Source organism: Mastigoproctus giganteus, chromosome 9 (genome assembly GCF_048544385.1).
Source record: "Mastigoproctus giganteus isolate SK-2022 chromosome 9, ASM4854438v1, whole genome shotgun sequence".
Classification (NCBI taxonomy): domain Eukaryota; kingdom Metazoa; phylum Arthropoda; class Arachnida; order Uropygi; family Thelyphonidae; genus Mastigoproctus; species Mastigoproctus giganteus.
Genome location: NC_143583.1, coordinates 73639238 through 73654917, shown reverse-complemented (window position 1 = coordinate 73654917; position 15680 = coordinate 73639238). Strand labels below are relative to the sequence as shown.

Below are 15680 nucleotides of genomic sequence, written 5' to 3'. Positions count from 1 at the left end.
TATTCGTTTGCACATTCAAAAGAAATATGAACTGTACCAGTATCATATAGTTTGGTGTAAACGCTAATAAACACTCTTGAATCCCGTATTTTGTGGTTAGGAAACCGTCAATGGTATTCTCTACAAGCAGTAGTAGCACTTCCACCACAAAAACTATAGACAAACACCATATCGGCATAAGGGTTAAGTTTTCTCAGCATGTGTGAAGATGTGCAGCATTCTTAACAACACTTCTAACACCAAACAGTGTCGGGTTATAACTGCTTCTTGGTCACATCTGATTCATTGAGCTGTGCGTGCCAGTTTTAAACTGTATCTCTGTATCCATTCAGAATTGGACACATGTTTATATGAACTTTTGAACTCAAAATAATTGACACTATAATGTCCCAAAATATTTCATACTATTCCTCCTGAATCACCCTGTATAAATGATAATTATTAAAAGATTATTTTCAATTCGACAAGATAGCTAAAAATTTATTTTTTTATTATAAAAAAAAACTGAATTAATAGAGTTTAATAAAGTTTAAACTGACTCAAATAAATAATACAAAAGTCTTTGAGATAACAGAAGAGGAGAAAAAGCAGTACGTACTGGAACTTAAGAACAAGTTTGAGCTCTGCAGACTGCTGAGGACCAAGATATTGACGAGGAATATTACAATTTTCTAAAAGTGATAAAGCCCAAGAAACCTATAGGTAAAAATAAATCCAAAGAAGAAAAAATCAGTCAAGAAACACTTGTCGTGATGAACCGAAGACGACAAATGAAGAGCAAGAAAAACACTGAAAGGAAGAAAATTGAGTATACTGAGTTATGCAAAGCCATTAGAGACTCAGAGAGGACATAAGAGGATTTAACACAAGAAAAGCAGAACAAGCACTAAGGGAAAACAAAGGATTTAAATCAGCAGCCATGAGCAGTAATACAGAAAGGCAAATGATACTGAAACTGAAGAATAGCGATGGTGTACTTATAAATAGCAGAGAAGGCATAATTCAAATAGCAGAAGACTACTATAAAGAGTTATACAAGGAGCAAGGGAATGATGCCAGCAGTGGGGAAGATGGATCGCAAATTAGTAACACATACAACATACCTGATATCCTTCCTGATGAGGTAGAACATGCGTTGAAGAATCAGAAAGCCCCGGGGAAAGATGAAGTTACTGTAGAGTTATTAAAATTGGGATGAAGACACATGACACAAAAACTGGCAAGACTCTTCACAGAATGCATTAGAAAAGGTGTGACGCCTAAGGAGTGGAATAATGCAATCATAGTTTTGCAGCATAAGAAAGGAGATAAATCAGAAATTGGAAATTATGGACCAATTAGCTTGTTATCTCACATCTACAAGTTGTTCACAAGGGTCATTACTAACAGGTTAGAAAGAATACTTGATGATAATCAACCAAAAGAGCAAGCTGGCTTTAGGACAGGATTCTCAACTATGGATCACCTTCATGTAATATCACAGCTAATGGAGAAAGCAAATGAATTTAAAACGCCATTATGCCTGGCATTTGTGGATTATGAAAAGGCATTTGACTCCATACAGCATAAGGCAATGTTTCGGGCACTGCAAAGACAAGGCATAGATACCCCATATATTATGATTTTGAAGAAAATATGAGAGTGCTACCTCCTTTATTAGACTAGACAAAGACAGTAGGAAATATAAAATTGAGAAAGGAGTTCGACAAGGAGACACAATATCTCCGAAGCTGTTTACTGCTGCCCCTGAGGAAGCTTTCAGAAGATTAGACTGGTCGCAGAAAGGAGTCAATGTGAATGGAGAGTACCTAAACCATTTACGATTTGCAGATGACATTGTGGTCATAAGCCACGATCCCAAAGAATTAGAGGAAAATCTGAATCAGTTATGCAGAGTTAGTAAGGATTTTGGACTAAAGATGAATATGGCTAAAACAAAAGTAATGATGGATAAGTATGCCACAGAAAGGGATATAATGATTGAAGGAGCAATAATTGAAAAGGTGGAGTCGTATACTTATCTGGGACAAGTCATTACCTGTAATAATGATAAATGGCTGGAAGTCAAGAGAAGAATAAATTTTGGATGGATAGCATTCAGGAAATTTAATCACATACTAAGGAGCAATATCTCAATTTGTCTGAAACAAAATAATGAACCAATGTATACTTTCCACCATGACTTATGGAAGTGAAACTTGGGCACTCACCTAAAGAATGGAAGAGAAGCTGAGAACTACACAACGAAGAATGGAACGAATTATATTGGGAATCAGACTGTTAGATAAGAAGAGGTACAGATGGATTAGGCAGCAAACACAAATAAAGAACATTCTTATCAAAACCAAAGAACTGAAATGGACTTGGGCAGGACACATAGCTCGAAGACATGATGATAGATGGACTAAGAAAATAACAGAATGGTACCCAAGAGAGCTAAAAGAAAACCTGGAAGACAACAACGGAGATGGGCAGATGAAATTCACGAGTTCGTGGATAGTAAATGGATGGCCATTGCACAAAACAGAAGAAACTGGAAAGTTGCTGGAGAGGCCTTCATCCTGCAGTGGAATTGAAAACGGCTGATGATGATGATGATGAAGAATACAAGTCATACAAGCAATTTTGTTTTCTCTATAGGAGAGTGACCAAGAGAGGGTTAAGTTTTCTCAGAGCTGCACATTTTCATAACAGTTGTATGATGGCATAACATAACACTAACATTAACAAAACACTACTGATGAATGGTGGCATAACAGAAACAATAACTGTCAGACATTTGGAGAATCACTGCTAGCACTACCGTTGCAGTCAGAATCAAGTTTCATTGAGTTGTCAGTGATAACCCCGGGGGCTCATGTCTGGTGAGTATGGGCTTGGCAAACCCAGGGTCCTGAGCTGGATATCATCATTCTTCTCTTTCTTGGTGATGCCTTTCTACTTCTCTCTCTCTCTCTCTCTCTCTCTCTCTCTCTCTCTCTCTCTCTCTCTCTCTCTCTCTCTCTCTCTCTCTCACACACACACACACACACAGGGGGTAACTCGGGAATTTTTTTTTTTTTTTTTTTGGCTGGTGCAGCATAAGCCTCAGGCTTCCTTGTACCATATGGCTAATAATAATAATAATAATAATAAATAATAATAATAAATTAATATCTACAATTTGGGATGTGTGAATTCAGAATCACCCTGTACAGTGAGTGAAACTTACCTCGGAAGTTGTGGGATTACTTGCAGCATCTAATTTTGCATATGACCTGCTTTAGATCTTATTTTACTTGGCACTTCATTTTATTTTGTTGTTTATGTAATTTTCTTTAGTCTAAATTTATAGTGTGAAAAGATTTAGTGATATTAGTTAATGCATTTCAAAATTTGCTTTTATTCATTGAATGTTTCTGACCCACAATTTTCTTTTTTTTTTTTTACATCTTTTGAAGAATTGCTCATGGTATTGATCCATTAATGCTAGAAGATAATTTGGAAAGTTCTAAGCTTGATAACTGCACAGACTCATCTATCACAGAAAAACAATTAAGTAATGGAAACAGTAGAAGCCAATACCAAGAGGTACATTTTAAATGTTATCTTTTGCCTTTGTGAATGCGCTTGTTAAATTTTGAGTATGTTAATAATGTTTATGATTTGAACTTAGTTTTTCCTAGTTTTATTCTTATGCAGTACTTTTGAAGTCATCAACCTTTATTAAATTTTGTGACAAAGTGAACCTTGTGGCTAGAATGTATCCTAGTTGAGTGCAACCTTTATATACTACACCTGGTGTTATACTGCTGTTTTTGAGTGTGATCACAACCTCCAATAGGGACAAAAAACAAATTAGATTATGTAGCGTATAGTTATGTGGCTAAGTTATTGCTTATTTCCTCTTATGCACTGTACTATAAATTGGATTCCCTGTAAACATGTCTCATTTGGAAGTGTGGGATCATTGTAAGAAATTGACAATTTTAAAATTCAATATTTTAAGTGTATTAAAAGGATTGCTGTTGAATATATTTTTATTTTAAAGTGCAGCATTAATTTAAAAAAATACTGTAACAATGCATTTGTCATTTAAAACATTTAACCAATTTCATCCACTGACAAAAAAATAAACTAAAAGAAAAGAAAAATGCGCAAAATGAAGTTTGCTTTCATAAAAGTGCTTGCTTAATAGATTGTCTTTTAGTAATTGTGAATTGATATTAAAAAAATTGAGATTATTTTCAGCTAACATGCTTTGCTTATAACTTGGAACTTAGTTGTTATATAGTCATTTTTTTTTTTATTGCTTCAGAATAATTTAAACATAAGAAAAGTATCATGAGACCTATAATGAAGTAGAGGATTGAATATAATGAAGTAGAAGATTGAATTAAGGGATAACATATTTAGCAATAAGCACAGGTCTCTGCTGGAGTTTCTGAGTTGTGCCTTTTTGTGTATTACTGTGTTAAAAATATTAAAATTTTTTAAAGAACAAAATGGCAGCCATATTGAACACATTGTAAAAATTTCTTGTTTTTTTAAAGTTTATGCCCTTTCTATTGTGCTAACATTAATTAAAAAAAAATATATATATATTTAAAACAGTGTTATTTATAGTCAACATGTTTCCTTACTTATAGACCACCCTGTATAATAGCCTCTTATGGGGAATTATATCACAAGCGTTACTGAAGTCAAGGAAAATAATGCCAAAGTTATTTTTTTTCTTACATTTAACCATTTTATCACTTTTTAATTAATTAGATTGGTCAGGCAAGACCAATCTAATTAATTATAAAGTGATAAAGTGATCCATTATGGATGCCATTCCTATCAGAGGGGCCCTGTATTGTATCCTTAACTACAGATCCCCATGAACTTTCCCATCACTAAAGTCAGACTTTATGGTCTTTAGTAGGCATCACATCTTTTGCTCCTCCTTTGTGGATTGGGAAGACAGCACTTTTACAATCCGGTGGGGGGGGATTGTTCTGGAATCTAATGATCTTATTAACATCCCAATAGGATGATGCACTCATTCAGTATCTATTCCTGGAGTTTTGCCCTTCTTTCAAGGTTCAGTACCTTTTACAGTAAACTTTTCTTTGAGATTGTTATGTCACTTAATTTACAGCACTCTTGCTCTCAATCATTGTTCTATTGTGTTTGAATGGTGTTTCAATTGTGAATTTTAAAGTGCTTATTCAACTTGTCTACCACTTTTGCTGGACTTTCTTGACTTTTCCACTTTAATCAAGTAAGGAGCTATTTGATTCACCCCCCCCCCTTTTTTTTTTTTTTGAAAAGAACTTTCCATGTATGAAAAGAACTCTATGTCCATATTTAGTCCTCTTTACTAGTGATTTCTTGTATTCCTTGTCTCAGTTCCATACAGTTCAATGCTTCATGTGAGGGTTTTGTCACCTTCTGATAATACATTTCACTTCTTTTCCCATTAAGCATTCTGCTTGTTGGGTTAGGATAAATCATTCTTCCATCTTCTTTGCCTTCCTTTACTTTGTTTGCTAATAGGTCTCTAGTTTTTTACTGTTTTTGTCCACTTGTCATTATCCATTCATTAATAGGTTGTATTTTGCATTTTTTCCTGGTACCCTCACTTTTAACTTTACTAGTTATTTTATTAGTGTTTTATTAGTTATTTTCCTTAGTGCTTTCATTTCTGTGGTTTTTTTCATTTATTTGTTTTATTTTTGTGTCTCTTGTCTAAGATGCATAAGTCTTACTATTGTTTTGCATATTTTAACTTTAGCATCCCAGTTGATGTTTGGATTGTTCCAAAGTGTATTATTTAACCCCTCATGTTGTTCTACTCACTTTCAACTTTGTACTCACTGCTTCTCCTACTTCAGGAGATATTCCTGAACTATTTATATGTATTCCTAGGTAGTTAAATTTCATTACTTGTTCTAGCATTTTCCCTTCTAATTTACATCTGAGTACTACTTTTGCTATTGTTATGCTCTTTGTTTTCCCTGTGGATATTTCTATATTATACTATTTTGCATAATTAATTCTCTCTTTGCCAATAATTTTTATTTCCTGCCATTAGTTGTTAGATTATATCTAATTTTTAAAATTTTTATTCTAATTCCTTATATTTACTCCATTAATTAATTCATCAATTATCAAGCTGGGAAGTTGGACTCAACAAGCCTCTTTGTCTTAATCAAATAATCAGATATATATATTATCTGTGTGTGTGTGTATATATATATATGTCTGATTACTTCTATTAATTGTTCAGGAACTTTCTGCAGCTTTAAGATGTCTATTTCATCTTTTATTTTAACTCTGTCAAAAGATTTTGTTAAATGTATGAAACACACATAAATTGAGCTGCTATACTTTAATGATTTTTCTATTATCTGCTTTGTCACGAATGCTGCATCTATGCATGATCTATTTTTTTAAAATCCTTGCTGCTCATCATTTAATTCTATAATTTTATTTAATTTTTCTAATTATTACCTCGTATAGTTTCAACAAGGTGTTTAATAAATTTATATCCCTATAATTTTTTGCCAATTGTTTTTTTTTTTTTTTTTTTTATATATATATTGGTATTATATTTTTTTGCCAATTGCTTGGTATGTTCTTTCTTTAAAAATCCGTTTCAATAATTCTCTTCTTCTTTATCTTTGCCTTCCCAAGTTTATATGGGGTCAGCATTTCCGTCCTTAATTCTTTTCCTGCATTCCTCCCTATCCTGAGCTTCCTCTCTCCTCCATCCTCTCTCTTTTAAATCCTCTGCCACCTTGTCCTTCCATCTCAGCTTAGGTCTCCCCCTCTTCCTCATCACCTCCAACTTTTCGCACCTCTTCCCCACATACTCCTCACTTCTTCGTTCCACATGTCCAAGCCACCTCAACCTAGATTCCTGCATTTTTTTACTCAGAGGCCCCACCTTAACTGTACCTCTGAGGTAGTCGTTTCTTATCCTGTCCTTCCTCGTCACACCACACATCCATCTTAGCATCCTCATCTCCGCCACTTCCATCTTTTTCTCCTGGGTCCTTGTAATCGCCCATGTCTCAGCACCATTTCAATAATTCTATTAACTCATTTTTTTTTTTATCTTTGCCTGCACTTTCCTATTTTCAGTTTTCCTTTTATTCTTTTAATTTTTGTCACATTTAATTCGCGTGCTCTTCACTGATCTTATTTTTATTTTTTTTTTGTTTTCTAATATTTTGTTGCCTTTCACGTTTATATAATTTTTTAAAAATAATTTTCCCATGTTACTGAATCTATGTTCATTATTTTAACATTTTAATTTAATTATTTTCTTTAATTTCTTCTTATTTTCCAAATTTTACTTATGTGCTCCATAGAAATCATGTTCTAACTCTTGAGAGCCTGTGCCAGTACTCTTATTTTACTATTTTTTTTCTTATCTCACTGATTCTAATTTGAATTTTCTTATATTCTTGGTAGATCCGCATCTATTTTATTTTTTAAAAATGTTTCTGAAATGCTTTGGGCGCCTCCATAGTCAGGTGGGAAGGAGCAGTAGTGCGTATCACATGCTTCTTGATTAGACCGGGGTTTGAGCCCATCACCACCAAATATGGAAGATGTGGAAAGATCAGGGAATGACAACCGCATATCCCGAAGCAATATGGCCTTAGTTGCTAATGCTCCTAAAAACCAAAACAACAACAACAACTGAAATGCTTTTGCTTTGATCTTAGCTAAGTCCTTTACTTCTGTATATCATGGTGTACATTTTTAATTATTTTTTTATATTTTGTTCTAATGTTTCTTATGCTGCTTTATGTATACAAATCATATTTTTTTCTGTTGACTGATTTTCATATTTTATTTCTTTTAATTCTGAATATTCTCTTAAGTATTTCTGTATCTTTCATCTTGTTATGATTAAATTTTGAATTTTGTTTTTGTATCATTGTTTATTTTTTGCTTTTTCTTAAAGAATTTTAAATCTGAATGTTCCCACTAGTGATTTATGAACACTTCCAATATCTACTAATGGTATTTCTTTTACCTTCTTTATAATTTCTGGTTTTATATTTCTATTAGTGATTATATGATCAATTACTTCCTATTACTTCCTAATTTACCGTTCCTATTATGTTTCCATGTTATTTTATGTACAAACAAAGTACAGGCATACCTCGAATAACGAATAGGATGCGTTCCACGAAATTACTTCGTTAAGCGAAACTTCGTTTTCAGAGGTAAAAATACTATGGTGAAAAGCTTTTTTTTCGAACAAAGAAAAGTTTTATTAAATAAACAGTCAACTTACATACAAAGTGAAATCACATTTTAAAATATGAGTCTAAAGTTGATTGCTTATGCTTTTTTTCTCTTTCATTTAACAATTGCCCAAAGGAGTTATTGCATTTAACACTGATCGCTTAACAATAAAACTTCTTCCTAAATCAGGATCATTTTCACTAAAAAAATTTAAAATGTTTTCAATGTCATTTAAGCACCTTTTTAAATCTTTGGTTGTTAACACTTTTTCGGCAGGAACTGCTTTAACTTCGTCTTCATTATCTTTGTCTTCGTTGCTAACAAGGTTTTCTAAATCTTCCACTGAAAAACCATCATCTTCTGCATTCAGTAAATTTCTAACATCCTCTTCATCGACATTTTCGAAACCTATTGATTGAGCCATCTTCATTTCTAATTTCTTGGATGTTATTTTCTTCTTCTAGTACAACTTCTGGCCATATTTTGCACCAAACTCCATGTAAGCATTTCTTAGTGACTTCTTTCCAAGAACTATCAGTGTTTTCAATTGCGTTTTTAATGGTGTAGTTTTTCCAAAAAGTTTTAACTGTCATTTCCTCTTTATCCTCTAGTTCAGTTAAATTGCTTAATGTTCGACGCAGATAATAAGCTTTAAATGATGCTATTACTCCCTAATCCAATGGTTGAAGCAGGGAAGTTGTGTTTGCTGGAAGAAACACAACTTTGACAGGAATGCATGTGTCTAACGTGTTAAGATCAGTAGGATGTCCCAGAGCATTGTCTAACAACAAAAGAGCTTTTTCTTCAAAGTTGTTTTTTTGAAAATACCGTTTTACTTCAGGACAAAAGTGGTTAACAAACCAATCAGTAAATAACTCCTTGGCAACCCACGCTTTTCTATTTGCTTTCCATATTACAGGTAAATTCATTTTTATGTTACCTTTTAACGCCCTCGGATTTTCTGAATGGTAAACTAATAACAATTTTAATTTATAATCGCCAGAGGCATTTGATCCAAAGAGTAACGTTAAACGGTCTTTGGCTGCTTTGAACCCAGCAGCTGATTTTTCTTCAATAGAAATGAAGCTTTTTGTTGGTAGCCGTTTCCAGAACAAACCGCTTTCGTCAACATTGAACACCAAATTTGGTGGAAAATTTTCACGTTCAATTATTTCCTTTAGTTTTTCTGGAAACTTCTCCTGTTAATTTTACACTATGAATCCTGGCCCGTTTTTTAAATTTCTCGAACCAACCACGAGAAGCCCCAAAGGTTTCCGTAATTTCTTCAGTTTGTTTAGATTTCAGGTGATTAAACTGGAATATTTTTTTTATGTTAAATGGGGCTTGAAATTGCGGACTTCGTTATATCGAAGCTTCGTTATCAGAGGTAACGTTAACCGAGGTATGCCTGTATTGTTAAATTCTATATTCACCGTATGTGCAAAATTCCGTTTTGGTTCGTTGTCTGTTCATTACACTGCTCACAGTTTTCTGCTATTATTTTATTTCCTATTCAGGCATTTAAATCTCCTGTTATTATTACCAATTCATTTTTATTATATATTTTATTAGTTAAATCTTTTAGTTGATTGTAGAATTTATCAACTTCTTTAGATTTTCCTTCTGAATTATGACTCACGTAAGCCTAATATGTTTAATATTTTCTTTTGCAATTTCATTTTTAAGTGTAATATTTTTTATAATTTTAGATTATATTGTTCCGTGTTTCATTTCAGCAATTCGTGTATTAAGATCCCTATGCCTTTAGCAGCTATTTCAATTTTCTGCACCTCGCTATATATTTATATATTAATTTCCTGCATTTATTATACCTTTTCCTTTCTTTTTAGTTTATGTTCATCCACTGATTTTAATATTTCTATTTTCTAATTCTCCTGCTATTTTTCCTTTCCCATTAAGAGATCTTACATTCCATGGTCCTACAGTTATTCCTTTTCTCATAGTTTCCCTAATCCATTTCCTAGCTGTTTCCTTTTTTAGTCTAGTTTCTAACCTTCAGTTTTCTTTGAGCATTTTAATTTTATATCTGAAGCATTTCTAGCTCCTCTCTTTGATGTTGGACCACAGTTTGTCTTGCCTCTATTCTTCAACCTGTCTGGCTAGGGTGGCTATACCAGGAGCTTAAACTCCTGACAGCAGAACTATTGGAATCATTAGGAGTATTGTATTGTAAGTTTCCACAAAGAAACTAAAAAAAAAAAAAAAAAAAAGCTTCAAAGCCCACATCAAACAATCCTTGCATTTCTGCCTGCTCCTTTACAATAAACTGTTTTTGCAATTTATAAATGTTATATACTGAGTGGACAGAAATCATGGGATGCCTACCTAGTAATGGGTAGGCCCAACTTTTGCCCGGATAAGGGCAGTCATACAACAAGGCATTGAGGCCACTACTTCAAGAAAGTGTTCCACAGGTGTTTCCATCCATGCTCGCTGCACCGCTGTCCATATTTCTGTTGCATTCCTGGGTGGAGAATCCAAAGCTCGAACTGACCTTTCCACAGCATCCTGAAGATGCTCCACAGGGTTCATGTCCGGTGAACAGGGAGGCCATTCCATGATGATAAAATTTGTGGAATGCTCTTTGAACCATGTTCTAGTCACCACGGCTCTGTGGGGAGGCACATTGTCCTCCTGGAAGAGTTGATTGCCCTGTGGTTGCATGATGACCATGATAGGATGCAGATGGTCTGCAAGGATGGACATGTAACCATTCAGAGATGCATCTAGATGTACCAGAACTCACCCCAGACCATTACCGATTGTCCACCTGCCTGAACAGTTCCTTGTTGACATGATGGGTTTAGAGCTTTGTGCGGTTTCCGCCAGATATCACCATCCCATCTGTTCGAAATAACTGGAAACAGGACTCATCGGGCCAGGAGACCCATCTCCAATCATCCAAGGTCCAGTGCTGATGTTCTTTTGCCCAGTTGAGGTGTAGAGTCCTATGTCATGGTGTTAGCAATGAGACTCTGGTGGGTCAGTGGCTCCCATAACCTATTGCGGCTAATGATCAGCTGATGGTCTTGGTGGAGACATTTCTGGCATCTCCGTCATTGAAGTCGGCAGTGATTTGTGCCACTCACTCTCCGGTTGGCTGAAACAATGCGAGACAGAAGTCAATGGCCATGTTCATCCACCACCTTTCTCTGCCCACAGCTCTGTCCACGATGAGATGTTATTCTGGAAATGGCATATTCCCAATACACTCCTGATACTGCTGAATGGGGATAGTACAATTTCTGTACCACCTCGGCAATAGAGTTACCCATGCATCGGGCACCCATTATCATCCCTCTTTCAAAGTCGGTTAACTCGCAATATCCACACGGACATCAAATTGCTGTCTATGTGAATGCAGTGATGCAGTGTACCTATATATCTGCCAAGCAGTGGGTTTGTCCACTAGAAAGAGGGTTGACAGCGTCGCATTGCTCATGAACTAGGTATCCCATGAATTCTGTCCTTTCAGTGTATGAGACCAAAGTAATAAATATTTTACTTTGGCCTTATTTAAGTAGTTTTGTTGACAACACTATAGCTGTTCAAATTATAATATGTCATGAAAGGAATAACGAATAATGCAAATCCATTAGTTTATATATAAATAATTTATTGTCTGTTATGCAGCTTTGTTGTAAGATAAAAAGTAAATTGATAAGTGAGCCTGGAATAGTAATAATGGTAAAAACTTGCAGTTATTTCAGGTAAACATGCTGTAAGCTTCTGCTTCTGTGCAAAATTAATTTTCTCACAGCATGTTAATGTGTTAAGCTTCAGAGTTACTTTTTGTTTGTTAAAGTGTGTATAAATAAAATGAATGTTAGACTTCATACATGTGAAAAATATTCATGTTTCTTTTTTCCAGTCACTTGTAAATAATAATTCACACCTGCCAACATTAAGAGCATCAAATGGAGAGAAAAATGAAGGCGATCGTAAAAGAAGGCAGCTTCCAGTTATACCACCTGACAAGAAACGTAAGTTAATATGATTAGGACAAGACTTGATTAAGACATTTCAATAAAGGAGCAGGGTACTATTTCAACCCAGAAATTGAAATAAGTTGAGAAAATAATTATTTTGCATTTTTTTCTGTCTTTACTGCCTGGGGATAGTATTGTGGCAGTGATACAGCTTAGCTCCTTACAGAATATACTCCTCAGAAATGATTTGTACACAAGTCAACCTAAAGTTACCGATTTCATTTTTAAATGAATAATATTAAAAATTGGAAGGTACTAATTTCAGACAGTAAGTAGGTAGGCTCAATTAGCAACTTTATGCCGAGCAGCAAATAAATTATCACATCTAAACAAGCAGACTAAATGGTGTGTAGAACATGACTGAAAACAACTTTTGTTATATATATATAATTTAATTCAGCAGTGTCAGTAACTTTAGGTTAACTCATGTCTATAACTGTTATTTTCAAAGAGCATAAGTCCAAGCTCTGTCACTGTAACATAAGGGATCATACTGCCCCCAGTCAGTAAAAACAGAAAAACATAACTACCAATATCATTTATTTTTTCAACCTGTTGATTATGATACTTATATGGATAGACTTATTCTAAGAATATTAGTATTATCCATATAGTGTAAGGAAGCCACATGCTTTTGTTGCACCAGGCAAAAATAAACAATAAAAAAACAAAAAAAAACTACCTATGTGCTTCTCTCCTCATGTAGGTGAATATCCAGCTAATCTTTGAATTTGCCTTATCTGTTTGCCAACTATCCATGGAGGCAATCTATTCCAATAATTAACAACTTTCTGACTAAGGGAAAACTTCCTACAATCCAGTCTTAAATCTCTTTCTCTGTCATTTGAATTTATTGCCCCTAGTTCTGGAACATTTTTAATGGTGAAAATTTTGCTTTCATTCATTTTACTCTTTCCCTATGAAATCTTTATAGACCTCAACGAGATCTCTAAGTTTAAGGTGCTTAGTTGCCAAGCTCTGTAGCGCACATACTTGAACCTTTTCTCATGCAATTACCCTTTTTTTAAAAACAGATCTCATTGCATGAGTTTCCCATCTTTGGACCCTTTCAAAAAGCTTAATGCCCATTTTTTTTTTTTTTTTAGGTGTCATCATTTCTGCCCATATTAAGTCCAAAATCCCTTTATTCTATGGATTTTAATTCAACCCCATGAAGTATACAGGGTGTTTCAGTTAAACGTTTCAGAACTTCTAAGAGGGGTAGGGTACATCCTGACAACTCGAAATCATATAGCAATGTGGGGTCGGAAATGCTTTCCTGAAGCGGTGTTGTACACATAAGCACCATAAAGAAAAGAGACCGTAAGTGAGAAATCGTTTTAATAATACATGAAAAGAAGCAAAAGGTACATGGATTAAAGTAAGTTTTCGAAGTTTCTTCCACGGGCTATAATGCACGCCTCACATCTCCGACGCATGGACATCCGAACATTCTGGAATACTCCAGGCGAATTACGAATTTCTTCGGCAGCTACTGCGATTCTTGCAACCAGCTCCTCAGCATTGTCAACAGGGGTGTCATAAACTAACGGTTTCATATGACCCCAGAAATAAAAATCAAGACATGATAGGTCGGGTGACAGAGCAGGCCAACGCACGGGACCACCACGTCCGATCCACCGTTGACCAAATGTGACATCCAGGTAGTTACGAACATCTCCGCTATAATGGGCAGGGGCTCCATCGTGTTGGAACCACATTGTCTGTTGCGTCGATGCAGAAATCTGTTCATCTCTCAAAAGTTGTGGCAATACTTGCTGCAGAAAGATCAAGTAGATAGGTCCGGTTAGACGACAGGGTAACAGGTAAGGTCCAATGAGGTGATCTCCCATAATACCGGCCCATACATTGACCGAAAATCGAATCTGTGCTGCACGACGTCGTATTGCATGCGGGTTCTCGACTGCCCAGATATGGTCGTTATGCGTGTTGAAAATTTCTTCCCTTGTGAAGGATGCCTCATCGGAAAACAACACTTCAGCAGGAAAAAGGGAATTTGTATCACATTTTCCAAGGTACCACTGTGCGAAAGCAATACGAGGTGCATAATCCTCCGGTTGCTGTGTCTGGACACGCTGCACGTGAAACGGATGCATGTCTTGTTCTCGGAGAATCCTCCAGACGCTGCAATGGGAAACCCCGACTGCGTTTGCTAGACTTCGTGTACTCGTTCTTGGATTCCCCTGTACATGCTGCAGCACATTCTGTTCGACGGCTGGAGTCCGTGCTGTTCTTACCCTGTCCCTGTCAGCTCTTTCAAATGAACCTCTCTCAGCTAACCTCTGGTGCAGTCTTGCAAAGAAATTATGACTGGGAATACGCCTCGTCGGATATCGTTCCGCGTACAAACGCTGTGCGGCTGGCCCACTACAATTTGCAGCCCCGTAAGCCAAATGCATATCGGCTAACTCTGCGTTCGTGTAATCATCCATCCTACTAACTTGGCGTTCTTGTTCAAGAAATTCGAAATTCGCCTGGAGTATTCCAGAATGTTCGGATGTCCATGCGTCGGAGATGTGAGGCGTGCATTGTAGCCCGTGGAAGAAACTTCGAACACTTACTTTAATCCATGTACCTTTTGCTTCTTTTCATGTATTATTAAAACGATTTCTCACTTACGGTCTCTTTTCTTTATGGTGCTTCTGTGTACAACACCGCTTCAGGAAAGCATTTCCGACCCCACATTGCTATATGATTTCGAGTTGTCAGGATGTACCCTACCCCTCTTAAGAAGTTCTGAAACGTTTAACTGAAACACCCTGTATAAGTTGTTTTGGGGTTGCTCTTTCCCAAGTGTAAGACCTTTTATTGCATTAAGGATTATTTATATATTACAGGCTGGCCTCGATTAACGTGATTAATTGGTCCCACGAGCGCATCGTGCAAAACGGAAACACATTAATCGAATATAATAGTCAATAGGAAAAATTATAATTGGTCCTTGACTTTATGGAATGTCTATAAAGAATTTTAAAAATACCTTTTAAATAATTTTTTAATTGTATAAAATATAATGAAAATAATTATGGAATTAAATGTTTATTGCATAAAACAGCAGTTCCCAAACTGTGCGCCGGGGAATATTTTAAATGTTCGAGGGAAACACAGTGATACTCGACATCTGTCGGACACTGCGCGAACTACTAGCTGGAGGTTAAAGTGTAAAGTGTGTTTAGGGTCTAATGGCACCAGGGGTTTTCCCCATCTCTGTGTAATCTACGTTGTCGTGTGTTACAGAACACTGTAAAGGCCAGAGATTTAAAAGTGTATGGATATTGTTGGATGTAGTGTCGTGTACCGTTGTTCATCTGGCCATTTAGCTGCTGGACCCCTACTGAGGCCCAACATTGTCCACACTTAGCCCTGTGGAGGCAAGCCAGGTACACCAGTATTTTTAAATAAATACTCTGGCAGGTCCTG

At 35.7% G+C, this 15680-nt stretch overlaps 1 protein-coding gene across 1 annotated transcript in view; it reads left to right on the top strand.

Annotated features, from left to right (window-relative positions):
* LOC150080449 (JNK-interacting protein 1-like) overlaps nucleotides 1–15680 on the top strand; it is a 200220-nt gene that overhangs the window by 38228 nt on the left and 146312 nt on the right. The window contains exons 2-3 of the mRNA XM_090381228.1: nucleotides 3441–3570; nucleotides 12122–12233. Of these exons, the coding sequence (XP_090237354.1) occupies nucleotides 3441–3570; nucleotides 12122–12233 (242 nt within the window). The remainder of the gene's footprint in view (nucleotides 1–3440; nucleotides 3571–12121; nucleotides 12234–15680) is intronic.